Source organism: Mixophyes fleayi, chromosome 1 (genome assembly GCF_038048845.1).
Source record: "Mixophyes fleayi isolate aMixFle1 chromosome 1, aMixFle1.hap1, whole genome shotgun sequence".
Classification (NCBI taxonomy): domain Eukaryota; kingdom Metazoa; phylum Chordata; class Amphibia; order Anura; family Limnodynastidae; genus Mixophyes; species Mixophyes fleayi.
The window spans coordinates 12,440,310-12,461,962 of NC_134402.1; the positions used below are offsets into that span (position 1 = coordinate 12,440,310).

A 21,653-nucleotide genomic window follows, 5' to 3' on the forward strand; every position below is an offset into this window, starting at 1 on the left:
GATAGATAGATAGATAGATAGATATGAGATAGATGGATAGATAGATAGATAGATAGATAGATAGATAGATAGATAGATAGATAGATAGATAGATCGCTCATCAGTACTGATCCCTACACAGGAATTAGGGCCCCATAATCTCACAGTATGAACATCTCTTTACTGACCTTTTCTGCAGCACATCTACTATTAAACACTTCATTTAGTGGAATAGGTGATATAGAATAAATCTGTTACATTGTCTGCAGTCTGCGGGTTACTGTACCTGGTAACACACAGAATGGGTAATTATAAGGAAGTGATATTGTGGAAAGTTTCAGTGTATCATTAGGTTAATAAGAAGCCTGTTTGTGGCCAGTGCTCCCTCTCCAGCAGGGATATGGGGAGATGGTTATCTCTGACAATGAATGATTTATGGCTGGGTGATAAGTGGCTGTTGAGGCATTTATTCAACAAGTAAATTAGGGTGAGTTTTCCAGCAAGTCGGCTCCTGTTATTCCTGCTGTGTAATTACACACTGATAAAGTGTTGCAGAAATACAATGTATCAATACAATGATGTGTAGATTCTCACTCAGAGCAGTGATTACATAGGAGGAGTTAGGATCACACTTCTACCTACCTATAGTGTAAGTCACATATTACACATGTATAACCAGCCCCCATCTGCCCCGTTACCTGCCCCCCCCCCTGCTGGGGAACATCACAGGCACAGAGCATTGCAGCCCACTGGAGTGGAAAATAGGCTCTTTGTAGTGGAGGTGAGAGATCAGCCCTCTTCATGGGGGCTAACAAAACTGTAATAATGTGACACTAACCCTTGCCAGCACGCTCTGCCGCCCTGGCACAGAGAGCTTTGTATAACACATTACATGGCACACAGTATACCTCGTTATACAGATGGCACTGTACCCCATATCACAGATAACACTGTACCCCACATCACAGATAACACAGTACCCCATATTACATGATACAATGCACCCCACATCACAGAAAACACTGCACCCCATATCACAAATAACACTGTACCCCATATAACATGATACACTGTACCCAACATCACAAGGTACACTGCACCCCACATCACAGATAACACAGTACCCCATATTACATGATACAATGCACCCCACATCACAGAAAACACTGCACCCCACATCACAAATAACACTGTACCCCATATTACATGATACACTGCATCCCACATCACAGATGACACTTTACCCAACTTGACAAGATAACACTGCACCCCACATCACAGATAACACTGTACCCCACTTCACAAGGTACACTGCACCCCACATCACAGATAAAACTGTACCCCACATCACATGGTATATTGCACCCCACATCACAGATACCACTGTACTCCTTAACACACCCCACATCATAAAAGATAATGTACCCCTTAATAAAGGTCACACCGTACCCCTTATTACAAATGGCACTGCACCCCACATCACATGTAACACTGCACCCCAGATCACATGGTACACTGCACACCACATTACAGATTACACTGTACCCCTTATTACAGATGACATTGCACCCCACTTTAGAGATAACAGTGTACCCCTTATTACAAATGGCACTGTGCCCCTTATTACAGATAACAATGTACCCCTTATTACAGATGGCACTGCACCCTACTTTAGAGATTACACTGTACCCCTTATTACAAATATCAATGCATTCCTGATTACATATAACACTGCACCCCTTATTACAGAGGGCACTGCACCCCTTATTACAGATAACACTGCACACCTATTACAGATAACACTGTACCCTTATTACAGAGGGCACTGCACCCCTTATTACACATAACAATGCACCCCTTATTACAGATGGCACTGCACCCTACTTTGGAGATTACACGGCACCCCTTATTACAGATAACACTGCATTCCATATTACAGATAACACTACGCCCCTTATTACACATAACACTACACCCCTTATTACAGAGGGCACTGCACCCCTTATTACACATAACACTGCACCCCTTATTACAGATAACACTGCACTCCATATTACAGATAACACTGTGCTCCATATTACAGATAACACTGCACTCCATATATACAGCTAACACTGCATCCCTTATTACAGATAACACTACACCCCTTATTATGGATAACACTGCACCCCTTATTACAGAGGGCACTGCACCCCTTATTACAGATGGCACTGCACCCTACTTTGGAGATTACACTGCACCCCTTATTACAGATAACACTGCACTCCATATTACAGATAACACTGTGCTCCATATTACAGATAACACTGCACCCCTTATTACAGATAACACTGCACTCCATATATACAGATAACACTGCACCCCTTATTACAGATAACACTACACCCCTTATTATGGATAACACTGCACCCCTTATTACAGATAACGCTGCATCCCTTATTACAGAGGGCACTGCACCCCTTATTACAGATAACACTGCACTCCTTATTACAGATAACACTACATCCCTTATTACAGATAACACTACACCCCTTATTATGGATAACACTGCACCCCTTATTACAGAGGGCACTGCACCCCTTATTACAGATGGCACTGCACCCTACTTTGGAGATTACACTGCACCCCTTATTACAGATAACACTGCACTCCATATTACAGATAACACTGTGCTCCATATTACAGATAACACTGCACCCCTTATTACAGATAACACTGCACTCCATATATACAGATAACACTGCACCCCTTATTACAGATAACACTACACCCCTTATTATGGATAACACTGCACCCCTTATTACAGATAACACTGCATCCCTTATTACAGAGGGCACTGCACCCCTTATTACAGATAACACTGCACTCCTTATTACAGATAACACTGCACTCCTTATTACAGATAACACTACATCCCTTATTACAGATAACACTGCACTCCTTATTACAGATAACACTACATCCCTTATTACAGATAACACTGCACCCCTTATTACAGATAACACTGCACCCCTTATTTCAGAATTTGGTCTTCAGACTTTTGTGCAGAATTGGCCCCATCATTTGTATTCCACCCTCCATTCCTCACCCTACCCCGAACCCACCACCAAAGTGAATGAATTGACACTGTTGCCACCAATATGGGACATACAGCCAGACACAGGGCCTGGTGCTGAGTTAGGGGCAAAGCAAAGGAGCAAATTTTCACCTTGGCAAAACCATGTTGCATTAGAGGGGAGGAAAATGTAAAACGTGGGGACAGATATATAGTTGGGGTATGACATGTCCTAGATCAGCTTTCATTTCAGTGTAAAATTGAAGCTATTTAGAATTTGTGTGCTAGATGAAGAAACAGTCAGTATTTTCCTTGCATGCAAAAATAAATAAATCAATTTGCACCTCTTGTATTGTAAGATGGTTTGTCCAGGCGCAAATTTGCTCCTTTCCTTTGCTTTGCTCCTATCTCTGCATCAGGCTCACAGTGCGCAAAGGTGAGCCAAAAAACGGAACTTTATACATTAGAGATTCTGCGCGTATGAACTGCAATTACAGTAATGAAAACATTATATATGTTTTATGAGGTGCCAGCAAAAATGAGCGAAGATAATGACCTACTACGCTGTGTGGTAACAAAGCCGTAAGGTTGCTATGGAACCTTGCGGATAATTGAATCGGCTCCTAAGACTGTGTGGCTGGACCTTCGCTCCTTTGCGCCAATTATGCGGCAAAATTCGATTTTCGGAAAATTTTTCAGCAACTTTGTTCAACTCTAATATATACACTGTAGAAGTATATATGTGTCAGAGCCTGTGTGTGTGTTTGTGTGTGTATATAGATATAGATATAGATATCTTCATTTAGTATTATCACTTAACATAAATCTAGATTAAAGTAATTAATACATGTATGTTGTTATTTTCTGTTAGTTATCCAGAGCTGCAGGGTGTATATGAATACTTCTGCAATCTCTCAGGTACACAGTGAAGTGTATAAACACCTAACATTATATGGGGGGAACGTTAATTCGTCATCTTTGGGTGTGAAGGGGGCTGCTATTGCGCAGCAGACTGAAACTGAGGGTTCATGTCACATGACTGCCATCTCTAGTTCAGGGGGTGCAGACCCCCGTCGTCTCTGCCTGATGTCTCCAATATCCCTACAAGTAATCGCAGAGCAGAGATTTGTCAGGGGTTAATAACAGCCGGGTCCCTCCCCTCATCTGAGATTCATGAGGTGGGAGAGGCAGCACTCACCCAGACGCCCTGCAGCCCTCCTCTCCATCTCAGAGCAGTTAGTTGTGTTTGGGGGGGTGATCTCTCCTCTAGTTCCCTCCCCAGCCTCAGAGCAGGTGAGCTGGACAGGTAACAGTTTCTCTTTCATCTTTAGGAGACTTGTCTGGAGGAGACTCAGGGAGGCTGATGGGGGAGATCTCAGCACACTAAGGGACAAGTTGCATGGAGCCAGGAGCTTGCAGATACCCCTGGACGCACAACTGACCTCTGGTGTTCCTCTTTCTGGAGAGTTACCCTTGTTTTGGGGGGTGGGGGGCTGGATTCCGCTGGTGGTGCTGTGTTTTTGTGTGTTTGGTTGTGCAGAAGAATCTCCAGGACTTTAGACTGTAGGAACCATGTTCCAGCCACCAGGAAAACGCTGCTTTACCATTGAGTCCTTAGTGGCCAAGGACAGTCACTTGACCTCAGAAGAGCCCCTCAGACCCACCGCTCTCAGCTACCCCAGCTCCACAGCTGAAGCCTTTGTCAATGGCTTCTCCAGCCCGGCTGGCAGGTCCCTGTACAATAACCCGGAGCTGGTCTTCCCAGAGGCTGTCAGCCACCCATCTCTGACTGTGCACCCTCACCAGCTGGGGGCATCCCACCTCCAGCACCCACACTCCTTCTTTGGGTCCCAGCACCGAGACCCTCTCAACTTTTACCCCTGGGTGCTGAGGAACAGGTTCTTTGGGCACAGATTTCAAGGTAAACGATCTGGTCGCAGCGAGTCGCCTGCAGGTGTTGTGTTGTATTTTGTTGTGTTGTGTTTGTGTTGTGTTGTGTTGTGTTTTGTTGTGTTGTGATTGTGTAGCACAAGCAGCGATAGTATGTAGCTGACAGCACGTCTCCCATCTACATTATCTGACATACGGAAGGATTCTCACACCTACATGTTACATACATGCTGCATGTATATTCTGACATATTAAATACATGCCACACATCAACACTGACATACTAAACACATGCTGCATGTGTACATAGACATACACAACCATGCCTCACCTATACATACTAAATAAACACACAAAGCTGGTACACTTATTACCTTAAAGTACTTTAACTGATATGATTATTAGCTCTAATATTTTTACTGATTAAATTATTTAAACATACTGCATACATACTTAAACTGAAGTTATTATTAATAGTAATATAGGGATTCAATAATTAAATACATATTACATACATGCTAAGACTGATGTAATTACTAATTGTATTGCGATAATTTAATTATTAAAAACATACTAAATACACGAACACTAATTTAATTATTAAAAACATGCTATATACACCTAAACTGATGTGATTATTAAACACATACTACATACACCTAAACTTATGTAATTGTTAAAAACATACTACATACACCTAAACTAATGTAATTATTAAAACATACTACATACACCTAAATTAATGTAATTATTAAAATCATACCTTATAGAAACTTACACTAATGCAATTTATTTTAAACATACTACATACACCTATACTGGTTTAATTATTAATACACACTACATACATACTTACACTAATGCAATTATTAAAAAACACTACATACACTGGCATGCTTAATAAACACTACATACATACTTACACCAACATAATTATTAAACACATACTACATATATATATATATATATATATATATATATATTCACTGATGTTATTATTAATATATGTTACATATATACTTACAGCGCCATGCTAAATTCAAACTATATACATATTTATACTGATGTATGTATCTAACACATACTGACATATTAAGTAAATATATTCTTTCTGCTCTTAATATAACTACTACTACATACATACTACAATATATATTACATACTTATACTGAAACCGTGAATGCATATATTATTATGCTGAACTGGTAACACATTTACACTACATACTTATACTGATACAGTAAATACATGTATTCTTACACAGATCTGTTACAATATGTATACTGTATAGTTATAATAAAACATTATTATCTATATTTAGTTAATAAACATACGTATATTCATCCCACTGACATAGACGAGAAAGCCCAATTACCTGAGTAATTCTCCGGGAGCCAAGAAACTTGTTAAATCCATTTAATCTGTGTTTATTTACTGGTATTATACAATATGGTCACAATATTAAATTCTCGATTCTGTTTCATGTACAGAAACTTCCTAGATAGAAACTTCCTAGATAAACGCTGGAACAAATGTACTTAAATCAACAAACAGAAATGAACTAATTATTTAGTGTCAGTCAAATAAACGAATTCTAATTACAGGAAATATATCAGAGCTCGTTCAAGAGGGGTCAGGGGGCTGGTGGCCCCGCTCCATGTTACTTCCTAAACACAACGCTATAGATATGTGTGTGTGTGTGTGTGTGTGTGTGTGTGTGTGTATGTATATATATATATATATATATATATATATATATATATAAAAATATATATATGTGTGTGTGTGCGTATATATATATATATATATATATATATATATATATATATATATATATATATGTGTGTGTGTGTATATATACATATATATATATATAGATATCTATATATCTATAGATATATAGATATATAGATATATATGTATATATGTAGATATATATAGATATATATATATATATATATATATATATATATATATATATATAGTGTTATGTTGGATTGGTAATACATTTGTTGATATATATATATATATATATATATATATATATATATATATATATATATATATATATATATAGCATGAACCTATTAGGCTCTCTGTGTGTCCGCACGGTACCTCACTGTGATAATATTCCGGTATATTATACATTCCCGCGTTCCAGATACAAATAGATATAAGAGTCTCTTTTATTTTTTGTGCTTAGAAAGTAAATTAGTAAATGTCAAAATATTTTATAGGGCCCATTTTTTAAAAAATAATCTTCTAAAATACTAAATGAATCAATACATACATAACAATAATAATTATGATAATTATTGATTATGATTGTTGTCGCTGCTGAAGGGTGACAGGAGCAGCCTCAGAGGTAACATTAGGATGTGGAGTGGCAGGTACATCATTTCTACACGTTAATTCCTATTTGTGTAGGGGGCCAAACCTCCCCCCTCCTCATTACCGCTCTCTAAATGCAAATCCACTGCCGGCTTTCACTCCGTGGACTATAAAGCCGGATCATCAAAGACCAGCATTGTTCTGGGAGTGGGGGGAACAGATTACTTTATCTCCGTCCAGAGCAGCAAATTACCCCCCTCTGCCCCCGGCTATGTACCACTGCTGAGACCTGGCAGATAGCTGGGATTACTGTGTCACTCTGATCATCCACTGATAACTTCTGCGGACAGAGGAGCGCAAAACATGACGCTAATTATTAGCCAGCTCGTGTACCTTGTCCTCTGCCCTGCGGCTGAGCGCAGCCCTGAGATCACTGACATCAGAGATATAAACACCAGTAAAAACAATATTGATACTAAAAACCATAATAATAATAATAATAATAATAATAATAATAATAATAATAAAATAATAACAATAATAATAAAAATCATAAGAATTATAATAATAATTAATAATAATAATAATAATGATCATATTAGTACTAATAATAATGATAATATAATAATAATTCATAATAATTATTAATTAAATATAAAATCATCCTCATGTGTTTCTCATTAGTATAACATTGAAAACAATAGAACACTGTAATTGCTTTCACTAACACCCCATCATTTTGCAATAGATAATTTTAGTTACAGATTAATCTCTTCGGGGATATCCTGCTGTAAATTGTGTTACAGACTATCCCAAGTACAATCAATAGACATAGAATAACCACTTGTATTTCTAGTGACATAAATGTCCCGGGTCTATTGTATTTCGCTGTAAGCAGCACCCAGAGACTGCATTGTGGGGGTGCTGAGGTCTGCATGTAATATATATATATATATAATATATATATCTATATATCCCAGGGATGGTGCGAGCCGCTGGTTGGGGATAATAATAATTATACAGACACTTTCTCTGTGTGCCCAGTAATTAGATAAATACATGTCGTTATTCCTGCACTGACACTGATGCTAATTCCATTATTAGTGGTGTATTTAGCAGCACTTGGTGTAATTGTCTGTGTGTCTCTGGTATCTCAGCTCCATGTGTGGAGTGATGTCCGCAGTCTTGCTGGATGACAGGGGAGATCTCCAATGTACGGAGGTGGGCAGTCTATGGCAGCTGCGGGGTTAGAAGCACGCTGGGAGTTGTAGTTCTACAACAGATGAAGAGCCACAGGTTCCCCCGTAGAGGTGAAGGGGGGATTCCATAAAATATGATCCGTTCCTGAGAATTCCCCTTCCTGGTACTTCACATACTGCAGACAGAATCAGCGCTGCACTCCTGATAGAGTGCTAGCTCTGTGGTCCATCACCACTGGCCAGTAATGATAATGCAGCACCCAGAGCACAGGCTACATGAGTAACTCAACCTAGTGGAGAACAGACAGCACAAGCTGTACTAGGCCTGGCTGGGTGCAATTAGAGAGCTGGGGACAGTGCTGGAAGAAGGTGGAGAGTACTTGGATGTTGTGGGAAGAGTACTGGGAAGCTGGGGAGAGTAATATAAAGCTGGGTAGAGTACTGTAAAGCTGGGGGTAGTACTGTAAAGCTGGGGGAGTACTATAAAACTGGGGGAGAGTACTAAAAAGCTGGGGGAGAGTACTGTAAAGCTGGAGGAGTACTATAAAGCTGGGTGAGAGTACTATAAAACTGGGGGAGAGTACTATAAAACTGGGGAGAGTAGTGTAAAGCTGGGGGAGAGTAATTTTGGTGCAAGTCTGAAGCCTCCATGGGATACTTTTACATTTGTGTACTGTATTCCAGGTGTATTTTATTATTGGTTCATAAATATATATGAATATATATATATATATATATATATATATACATACACATATATCCATTTACTGCTGGGGTGCACATTCATCATTGAATACACTAATAAGGAGGTGAGGAATGGCCTCACATGAGTGCAAGATGGTTTATTGTAGCATTTATCAATGTCTCGGTTGCATGTACGTCAGTGTGTACATATACAGTGTATATATATATATATATATATATATATATATATATATATCACACCAGCGTGAGGCAGACCTGTGCACTGGCAGAGAGCCCACGTACCGTACATAGGACACAGTCAGAGGTAACATAGAGACCAGGCAGAAGATACCGGATGGGGGTGCACAGGAGGACAGGGGGCCCTGCCCATGGGAGCTTATGGAATTTTTAATATCCTGTATTCCTGGTGTACATGTTATGGGTACTAACTGAACATATTCCTGCGGTAGCCATTGTATCTATACTATAGGTACTCACATGTATATATATATATATATATATATATATATATATATATACATATAGACATTGATAAATGCTACAATAAACCATCTTGCACTCATGTGAGGCCATTCCTCACCTCCTTATTAGTGTATTCAATGTTTAATGTGCACCCCAGCAGTAAATGGATATATGTGTATATATATATATTTAATAACAGTGTTCGCCTGACATATATACTAGAGCTACTCACATGCATATATATATATATATATATATATATATATATATATATATATATATATATATATATATATATGTGTTCGCCTGATATATATATACTATTGGTGCTCACAAGTGTATATGTAATAACAGTGTACACACAAAATATTATAGTTACTGAGTGAAGTGCACTGCATATAGGACAGTAACATGGAACACACACACTCCAGTGCCTGGAGTGCAGTATGCAGAGTGTTGAGTACTGGGACTGCCCTGTGTGAATATTGCAACATAATGTTTTCTTCTGGAGCTATAAAAAGGCAGCACGGTGGCTCAGTGGTTAGCACTTCTGCCTCACAGCGCTGGGGTCATGAGTTCAATTCATGACCATGGCCTTATCTGTGTGGAGTTTGTATGTTCTCCCCGTGTTTGCGTGGGTTTCCTCCAGGTGCTCCGGTTTCCTCCCACTCTCCAAAAACATACTGGTAGGTTAATTGGCTGCTCACAAATTGACCTTAGTCTGTGTCTGTCTCTGTGTGTTGTATGTTAGGGAAATTGGACTGTAAGCTCCAATGGGGCAGGGACTGATGTGAATGAGTTCTATGTACAGCGCTGCAGAATCAGTGGCACTATATAAATAAATGATAATGATATACTTATTCTCCGTGACAAACCATGTTACAATACAAGGGGTGCAAATTAGTTTATTATTTTGTGCATAAGATAAATACTGGCTGCAGTTTCATGTAGTACACAAATACTTGATAGCTTTATTTTTACACTGACATTTAAAGATGATATAGGACATGCCTTACCCCAACTATAAATCTGTGCACATATTTTATATGTACCACCCCCTCCAATGCAACATGGTTTTGCCAAGATGCAAAGTTACTCCTTTTTTATGCATTGCTCTTCTTAATGACTCAGGCCCAGGATGTTCAACTAAATGGTCTGCTGTGTGTGAGGATGCATTTATTTAGTACTGGAATTAAAATACACTAAAGCACTGCACTGAGGTGTAAGACATTTATTATACTTGAGACACACTGTACTGTGTCTGTGGATGTGTAGTGTTATATCTGACACTGGAGACACACTGTACTGTGTGTCTGTGGATGTGTAGTGTGATATCTGACACTGGAGACACACTGTACTGTGTGTCTGTGGATGTGTAGTGTGATATCTGACACTGGAGACACACTGTACTGTGTCTGTGGATGTGTAGTGTGATATCTGACACTGGAGACACACTGTACTCTGTCTGTGGATGTGTAGTGTGATATCTGACACTGGAGACACACTGTACTGTGTGTCTGTGGATGTGTAGTGTGATATCTGACACTGGAGACACACTGTACTGTGTCTGTGGATGTGTAGTGTTATATCTGACACTGGAGACACACTGTACTGTGTGTCTGTGGATGTGTAGTGTGATATCTGACACTGGAGACACACTGTACTCTGTCTGTGGATGTGTAGTGTGATATCTGACACTGGAGACACACTGTACTGTGTGTCTGTGGATGTGTAGTGTGATATCTGACACTGGAGACACACTGTACTGTGTGTCTGTGGATGTGTAGTGTGATATCTGACACTGGAGACACACTGTACTGGTCTGTGGATGTGTAGTGTGATATCTGACACTGAAGACACACTGTACTGTGTGTCTGTGGATGTGTAGTGTGATATCTGACACTGGAGACACACTGTACTCTGTGTCTGTGGATGTGTAGTGTGATATCTGACACTGGAGACACACTATACTGTGTCTGTGGATGTGTAGTGTGATATCTGACACTGGAGACACACTGTACTGTGTGTCTGTGGATGTGTAGTGTGATATCTGACACTGGAGACACACTGTACTGTGTGTCTGTGGATGTGTAGTGTGATATCTGACACTGAAGACACACTGTACTGTGTGTCTGTGGATGTGTAGTGTGATATCTGACACTGGAGACACACTGTACTCTGTGTCTGTGGATGTGTAGTGTAATATCTGACACTGGAGACACACTGTAGTAGTCTGTGGATGTGTAGTGTAATATCTGACACTGGAGACACACTGTACTCTGTGTCTGTGGATGTGTAGTGTGATATCTGACACTGGAGACACACTGTACTCTGTGTCTGTGGATGTGTAGTGTGATATCTGACACTGGAGACACACTGTACTCTGTGTCTGTGGATGTGTAGTGTGATATCTGACACTGGAGACACACTGTACTGGTCTGTTAATGTGTAGTGTGATATATGATACTGGAGACACACTGCACTGTGTGTCTGTGGATGTGTAGTGTGATATCTGACACTGGAGACACACTGTACTGGTCTGTGGATGTGTAGTGTGATATCTGACACTGGAGGCACACTGTACTGTGTGTCTGTGGATGTGTAGTGTGATATCTGACACTGGAGACACACTGTACTGTGTGTCTGTGGATGTGTAGTGTGATATCTGACACTGGAGACACACTGTACTGTGTGTCTGTGGATGTGTAGTGTGATATCTGACACTAGAGACACACTGTACTGTGTGTCTGTGGATGTGTAGTGTGATATCTGACACTGGAGACACACTGTACTGTGTGTCTGTGGATGTGTAGTATGATATCTGACACTGGAGACACACTGTACTGTGTCTGTGGATGTGTAGTGTGATATCTGACACTGGAGACACACTGTACTGGTCTGTGGATGTGTAGTGTGATATCTGACACTGGAGACACACTGTAGTAGTCTGTGGATGTGTAGTGTGATATCTGACACTGGAGACACACTGTACTGTGTCTGTGGATGTGTAGTGTGATATCTGACACTGGAGACACACTGCACTGTGTGTCTGTGGATGTGTAGTGTGATATCTGACACTGGAGACACACTGTACTGGTCTGTGGATGTGTAGTGTGATATCTGACACTGGAGACACACTGTACTGTGTGTCTGTGGATGTGTAGTGTGATATCTGACACTGGAGACACACTGTACTGGTCTGTGGATGTGTAGTGTGATATCTGACACTGGAGACACACTGTACTAGTCTGTGGATGTGTAGTGTGATATCTGACACTGGAGACACACTGTACTGTGTCTGTGGATGTGTAGTGTGATGTCTGACACTGGAGACACACTGTACTGGTCTGTGGATGTGTAGTGTGATATCTGACACTGGAGACACACTGTACTGTGTGTCTGTGGATGTGTAGTGTGATATCTGACACTGGAGACACACTACACTGTGTGTCTGTGGATGTGTAGTGTGATATCTGACACTGGAGACACACTGTACTGTGTGTCTGTGGATGTGTAGTATGATATCTGACACTGGAGACACACTGTACTGGTCTGTGGATGTGTAGTGTGATATCTGACACTGGAGACACACTGTACTGTGTGTCTGTGGATGTGTAGTGTGATATCTGACACCGGAGACACACTGTACTGTGTGTCTGTGTATGTGTAGTGTGATATCTGACACTGGAGACACACTGTACTGTGTGTCTGTGGATGTGTAGTGTGATGTCTGACACTGGAGACACACTGTACTGTGTGTCTGTGGATGTGTAGTGTGATATCTGACACTGGAGACACACTGTACTGGTCTGTGGATGTGTAGTGTGATATCTGACACTGGAGACACACTGTACTAGTCTATGGATGTGTAGTGTGATATCTGACACTGGAGACACACTGTACTGTGTCTGTGGATGTGTAGTGTGATGTCTGACACTGGAGACACACTGTACTGTTCTGTGGATGTGTAGTGTGATATCTTACACTGGAGACACACTGTACTGTGTCTGTGGATATGTAGTGTGATATCTGACACTGGAGACACACTGTGCTGTGTGTCTGTGGATGTGTAGTGTGATATATGACACTGGAGACACACTGTACTCTGTGTCTGTGGTTGTGTAGTGTGATATCTGACACTGGAGACACACTGTACTGTGTCTGTGGATGTGTAGTGTGATATCTGACACTGGAGACACACTGTACTGGTCTGTGGATGTGTAGTGTGATATCTGACACTGGAGACACACTGTACTGTGTGTCTGTGGATATGTAGTGTGATATCTGACACTGGAGACACACTGTACTTGTCTGTGGATGTGTAGTGTGATATCTGACACTGGAGACACACTGTACTGTGTGTCTGTGGATATGTAGTGTGATATCTGACACTGGAGACACACTGTACTGTGTGTCTGTGGATGTGTAGTGTGATATCTGACACTGGAGACACACTGTACTGTGTCTGTGGATGTGTAGTGTGATATCTGACACTGAAGACACACTGTACTGTGTCTGTGGATGTGTAGTGTGATATCTGACACTGGAGACACACTGTACTGTGTGTCTGTAGATGTGTAGTGTGATATCTGACACTGGAGACACACTGTACTGTGTGTCTGTGGATGTGTAGTGTGATATCTGACACTGGAGACACACTGTACTGGTCTGTGGATATGTAGTGTGATATCTGACACTGGAGACACACTGTACTGGTCTGTGGATGTGTAGTGTGATATCTGACACTGGAGACACACTGCACTGTGTGTCTGTGGATATGTAGTGTGATATCTGACACTGGAGACACACTGTACTGTGTGTCTGTGGATGTGTAGTGTGATATCTGACACTGGAGACACACTGTACTGGTCTGTTAATGTGTAGTGTGATATCTGACACTGGAGACACACTGTACTGTGTGTCTGTGGATGTGTAGTGTGATATCTGACACTGGAGACACACTGTAGTAGTCTGTGGATGTGTAGTGTGATATCTGACACTGGAGACACACTGTACTGTGTCTGTGGATGTGTAGTGTGATATCTGACACTGGAGACACACTGTGCTGTGTGTCTGTGGATGTGTAGTGTGATATATGACACTGGAGACACACTGTACTCTGTGTCTGTGGTTGTGTAGTGTGATATCTGACACTGGAGACACACTGTGCTGTGTGTCTGTGGATGTGTAGTGTGATATATGACACTGGAGACACACTGTACTCTGTGTCTGTGGTTGTGTAGTGTGATATCTGACACTGGAGACACACTGTACTGTGTCTGTGGATGTGTAGTGTGATATCTGACACTGGAGACACACTGTACTGGTCTGTGGATGTGTAGTGTGATATCTGACACTGGAGACACACTGTACTGTGTGTCTGTGGATATGTAGTGTGATATCTGACACTGGAGACACACTGTACTTGTCTGTGGATGTGTAGTGTGATATCTGACACTGGAGACACACTGTACTGTGTGTCTGTAGATGTGTAGTGTGATATCTGACACTGGAGACACACTGTACTGTGTGTCTGTGGATGTGTAGTGTGATATCTGACACTGGAGACACACTGTACTGGTCTGTGGATATGTAGTGTGATATCTGACACTGGAGACACACTGTACTGGTCTGTGGATGTGTAGTGTGATATCTGACACTGGAGACACACTGCACTGTGTGTCTGTGGATATGTAGTGTGATATCTGACACTGGAGACACACTGTACTGTGTGTCTGTGGATGTGTAGTGTGATATCTGACACTGGAGACACACTGTACTGTGTGTCTGTGGATGTGTAGTGTGATATCTGACACTGGAGACACACTGTAGTAGTCTGTGGATGTGTAGTGTGATATCTGACACTGGAGACACACTGTACTGTGTCTGTGGATGTGTAGTGTGATATCTGACACTGGAGACACACTGCACTGTGTGTCTGTGGATATGTAGTGTGATATCTGACACTGGAGACACACTGTACTGGTCTGTGGATGTGTAGTGTGATATCTGACACTGGAGACACACTGTACTGTGTGTCTGTGGATGTGTAGTGTGATATCTGACACTGGAGACACACTGTAGTAGTCTGTGGATGTGTAGTGTGATATCTGACACTGGAGACACACTGTACTGTGTCTGTGGATGTGTAGTGTGATATCTGACACTGGAGACACACTGCACTGTGTGTCTGTGGATGTGTAGTGTGATATCTGACACTGGAGACACACTGTACTGGTCTGTGGATGTGTAGTGTGATATCTGACACTGGAGACACACTGTACTGTGTGTCTGTGGATGTGTAGTGTGATATCTGACACTGGAGACACACTGTACTGTGTCTGTGGATATGTAGTGTGATATCTGACACTGGAGACACACTGTACTGTGTGTCTGTGGATGTGTAGTGTGATATCTGACACTGGAGACACACTGTACTGGTCTGTGGATGTGTAGTGTGATATCTGACACTGGAGACACACTGTACTAGTCTGTGGATGTGTAGTGTGATATCTGACACTGGAGACACACTGTACTGTGTCTGTGGATGTGTAGTGTGATGTCTGACACTGGAGACACACTGTACTGGTCTGTGGATGTGTAGTGTGATATCTGACACTGGAGACACACTGTACTGTGTGTCTGTGGATGTGTAGTGTGATATCTGACACTGGAGACACACTACACTGTGTGTCTGTGGATGTGTAGTGTGATATCTGACACTGGAGACACACTGTACTGTGTGTCTGTGGATGTGTAGTATGATATCTGACACTGGAGACACACTGTACTGGTCTGTGGATGTGTAGTGTGATATCTGACACTGGAGACACACTGTACTGTGTCTGTGGATGTGTAGTGTGATATCTGACACTGGAGACACACTGTACTGTGTGTCTGTGGATGTGTAGTGTGATATCTGACACCGGAGACACACTGTACTGTGTGTCTGTGTATGTGTAGTGTGATATCTGACACTGGAGACACACTGTACTGTGTGTCTGTGGATGTGTAGTGTGATGTCTGACACTGGAGACACACTGTACTGTGTGTCTGTGGATGTGTAGTGTGATATCTGACACTGGAGACACACTGTACTGGTCTGTGGATGTGTAGTGTGATATCTGACACTGGAGACACACTGTACTAGTCTATGGATGTGTAGTGTGATATCTGACACTGGAGACACACTGTACTGTGTCTGTGGATGTGTAGTGTGATGTCTGACACTGGAGACACACTGTACTGTTCTGTGGATGTGTAGTGTGATATCTTACACTGGAGACACACTCTACTGTGTCTGTGGATATGTAGTGTGATATCTGACACTGGAGACACACTGTACTGTGTGTCTGTGGATGTGTAGTGTGATATCTGACACTGGAGACACACTGTACTGTGTGTCTGTGGATGTGTAGTGTGATATCTGACACTGGAGACACACTGTACTGTGTGTCTGGGGATGTGTAGTGTGATATCTGACACTGGAGACACACTGTACTGTGTCTGTGGATGTGTAGTGTGATATCTGACACTGGAGACACACTGTGCTGTGTGTCTGTGGATGTGTAGTGTGATATATGACACTGGAGACACACTGTACTCTGTGTCTGTGGTTGTGTAGTGTGATATCTGACACTGGAGACACACTGTGCTGTGTGTCTGTGGATGTGTAGTGTGATATATGACACTGGAGACACACTGTACTCTGTGTCTGTGGTTGTGTAGTGTGATATCTGACACTGGAGACACACTGTACTGTGTCTGTGGATGTGTAGTGTGATATCTGACACTGGAGACACACTGTACTGGTCTGTGGATGTGTAGTGTGATATCTGACACTGGAGACACACTGTACTGTGTGTCTGTGGATATGTAGTGTGATATCTGACACTGGAGACACACTGTACTTGTCTGTGGATGTGTAGTGTGATATCTGACACTGGAGACACACTGTACTGTGTGTCTGTAGATGTGTAGTGTGATATCTGACACTGGAGACACACTGTACTGTGTGTCTGTGGATGTGTAGTGTGATATCTGACACTGGAGACACACTGTACTGGTCTGTGGATATGTAGTGTGATATCTGACACTGGAGACACACTGTACTTGTCTGTGGATGTGTAGTGTGATATCTGACACTGGAGACACACTGTACTGTGTGTCTGTAGATGTGTAGTGTGATATCTGACACTGGAGACACACTGTACTGTGTGTCTGTGGATGTGTAGTGTGATATCTGACACTGGAGACACACTGTACTAGTCTGTGGATATGTAGTGTGATATCTGACACTGGAGACACACTGTACTGGTCTGTGGATATGTAGTGTGATATCTGACACTGGAGACACACTGTACTGGTCTGTGGATGTGTAGTGTGATATCTGACACTGGAGACACACTGCACTGTGTGTCTGTGGATATGTAGTGTGATATCTGACACTGGAGACACACTGTACTGTGTGTCTGTGGATGTGTAGTGTGATATCTGACACTGGAGACACACTGTACTGTGTCTGTGGATGTGTAGTGTGATATCTGACACTGGAGACACACTGTACTGTGTGTCTGTGGATGTGTAGTGTGATATCTGACACTGGAGACACACTGTACTGTGTGTCTGTGGATGTGTAGTGTGATATCTGACACTGGAGACACACTGTACTGTGTGTCTGTGGATGTGTAGTGTGATATCTGACACTGGAGACACACTGTACTGTGTGTCTGTGGATGTGTAGTGTGATATCTGACACTGGAGACACACTGTACTGTGTCTGTGGATGTGTAGTGTGATATCTGACACTGGAGACTCTGTACTGTGTCTGTGGATGTGTAGTGTGATATCTGACACTGGAGACACACTGTTCTCTGTGTCTGTGGATGTGTAGTGTGATATCTTACACTGGAGACAAACTGTACTCTGTGTCTGTGGATGTGTAGTGTGATATCTGACACTAGAGACACACTGTACTGCGTGTCTGTGGATGTGTAGTGTGATGTCTGACACTGGAGACACACTGTACTGTGTGTCTGTGGATGTGTAGTGTGATATCTGACACTGGAGACACACTGTACTGTGTCTGTGGATGTGTAGTGTGATATCTGACACTGGAGACACACTGTATTGTGTCTGTGGATGTGTAGTGTGATATCTGACACTGGAGACACACTGTACTGTGTGTCTGTGGATGTGTAGTGTGATATCTTACACTGGAGACACACTGTACTGTGTGTCTGTGGATGTGTAGTGTGATATCTGACACTGGAGACACACTGTATTCTGTGTCTGTGGATGTTTAGTGTGATATCTGACACTGGAGACACACTGTACTCTGTGTCTGTGGATGTGTAGTGTGATATCTGACACTGGAGACACACTGTACTCTGTGTCTGTGGATGTGTAGTGTGATATCTGACACTGGAGACACACTGTACTCTGTGTCTTTGGATGTGTAGTGTCATGTTTTGTATTTGGGAGGCCCTGCATTAAAATATAGGAAAATGCAGCACGGTTAACACTGGAAGGGAGAGTTGATTGTGTGCAGTGTTATGATAGCAGTGGTTATATTTTGCTAGTCAGCTATGGTTGGTGTAATTCTGGAGTACTTGCCTGCAGTGTAGTCTAAGTTTAATGTCAGTGCTCTGCACATGGATTTACATATGTGATTATATGTATGTAGATACAACTATTGTTGAGGTTTATGTCTGAGAGCATGACAGTGTGATGTTTAGCAGTATGATGTTTATCAGTGTAATGTTAGGAGTGTTATGTTTAGTAGTGTAATGTTTAGCAATGTAATGTTTAGCTGTGTAATGCAGTGTGATGTTTAGCAGTGTGATGTTTAGCAGTGTGATGTTTAGCAGTGTGATGTTTAGCAGTGTAATATTTAGCAGTGTAAGGTTTAGTAGTGTAAGGTTTAGCAGTGCGATGTTTAGCAGTGTAAGGTTTAGTAGTGTAAGATTTAGCAGTGTGATGTTTAGCAGTGTGATGTTTAGCAGTGTAAGGTTTAGCAGTGTGATGTTTAGCAGTGTAAGGTTTAGCAGTGTGATGTTTAGCAGTGTAAGGTTTAGCAGTGTGATGTTTAGAAGTGTGATGTTTAGCAGTGTGATGTTTAGCAGTGTAATATTTAGCAGTGTAAGGTTTAGCAGTGCGATGTTTAGCAGTGTAAGATTTAGCAGTGTGATGTTTAGCAGTGTGATGTTTAGCAGTGTAAGGTTTAGCAGTGTGATGTTTAGCAGTGTAAGGTTTAGCAGTGTGATGTTTAGCAGTGTAAGGTTTAGCAGTGTGATGTTTAGAAGTGTGATATTTAGCAGTGTGATGTTTAGCAGTGTGATGTTTAGCAGTGTAATGTTTAGCAGTGTAAGGTTTAGCAGTGTAATGTTTAGCAGTGTAAGGTTTAGCAGTGTGATGTTTAGCAGTGTAAGGTTTAGCAGTGTGATGTTTAGAAGTGTGAAGTTTAGCAGTGTGATGTTTAGCAGTGTAATGTTTAGCAGTGTAAGGTTTAGCAGTGTGATGTTTAGCAGTGTGATGTTTAGAAGTGTAAGGTTTAGCAGTGTGATGTTTAGAAGTGTGATGTTTAGCAGTGTGATGTTTAGCAGTGTAATGTTTAGCAGTGTAAGGTTTAGCAGTGTAATGTTTAGCAGTGTGATGTTTAGAAGTGTGATGTTTAGCAGTGTGATGTTTAGCAGTATAAGGTTTAGCAGTGTGATGTTTAGCAGTGTGATGTTTAGCAGTGTAATGTTTAGCAGTGTAATGTTTAGCAGTGTGATGTTTAGCAGTGTAATATTTAGCAGTGTATGGTTTAGCAGTGTAAGGTTTAGTAGTGTAAGGTTTAGCAGTGCGATGTTTAGTAGTGTAAGGTTTAGCAGTGTGATGTTTAGCAGTGTAATGTTTAGCAGTGTAAGGTTTAGCAGTGTGATGTTTTGCAGTGTAAGGTTTAGCAGTGTAATATTTAGCAGTGTGATGTTTAGCAGTGTAAGGTTTAGCAATGTGATGTTTAGCAGTGTAAGGTTTAGCAGTGTGATGTTTAGAAGTGTGATGTTTAGCAGTGTGATGTTTAGCAGTGTGATGTTTAGCAGTGTAATGTTTAGCAGTGTAAGGTTTAGCAGTGTAATGTTTAGCAGTGTAAGGTTTAGCAGTGTGATGTTTAGCAGTGTAAGGTTTAGCAGTGTGATGTTTAGAAGTGTGATGTTTAGCAGTGTGATGTTTAGCAGTGTAAGGTTTAGCAGTGTGATGTTTAGCAGTGTAAGGTTTAGCAGTGTGATGTTTAGAAGTGTGATGTTTAGCAGTGTGATGTTTAGCAGTGTAATGTTTAGCAGTGTAATGTTTAGCAGTGTGATGTTTAGAAGTGTGATGTTTAGCAGTGTAATGTTTAGCAGTGTAAGGTTTAGTAGTGTGATGTTTAGCAGTGTAATGTTTAGCAGTGTAAGGTTTAGCAGTGTAATGTTTAGTAGTGTAAGATTTAGCAGTGTAAGGTTTAGCAGTGTAATGTTTAGCAGTGTAAGGTTTAGCAGTGTGATGTTTAGCAGTGTGATGTTTAGAAGTGTAAGGTTTAGCAGTGTGATGTTTAGTAGTGTGATGTTTAGCAGTGTAATGTTTAGCAGTGTAATGTTTAGCAGTGTGATGTTTAGCAGTGTAATGTTTAGCAGTGTAATATTTAGCAGTGTAATGTTTAGTAGTGTAAGGTTTAGCAGTGTAATGTTTAGTAGTGTAAGGTTTAGCAGTGTAAGGTTTAGCAGTGTAATGTTTAGCAGTGTAAGGTTTAGCAGTGTAATGTTTAGTAGTGTAAGGTTTAGCAGTGTAAGGTTTAGCAGTGTAATGTTTAGCAGTGTAAGGTTTAGCAGTGTAATGTTTAGTAATGTGATGTTTAACACTGCACTGTGTGTAGACAATTGGATGCATCACACTTGAAGTCTGGGGTGTGCATTGTATGGTGCCCTTCATTGGAAAATTATAATAGTGATTTTTATTGGGGTGATTATTATACTACTAGAGATAGGCAGCCCTGCTAGGCTGCTGTTTAATAT

The 21,653-nt window shown here is 41.3% G+C and overlaps 1 protein-coding gene across 1 annotated transcript in view; it reads left to right on the top strand.

Moving 5' to 3' along the window:
- Window positions 1-4,293: 4,293 nt before the first annotated feature.
- Window positions 4,294-21,653, top strand: part of EMX1 (empty spiracles homeobox 1) — a 44,485-nt gene continuing 27,125 nt past the window's right edge. The window contains exon 1 of the mRNA XM_075188113.1: window positions 4,294-4,955. Within this exon, the coding sequence (XP_075044214.1) occupies window positions 4,607-4,955 (349 nt within the window). The 5' untranslated portion in view covers window positions 4,294-4,606. The remainder of the gene's footprint in view (window positions 4,956-21,653) is intronic.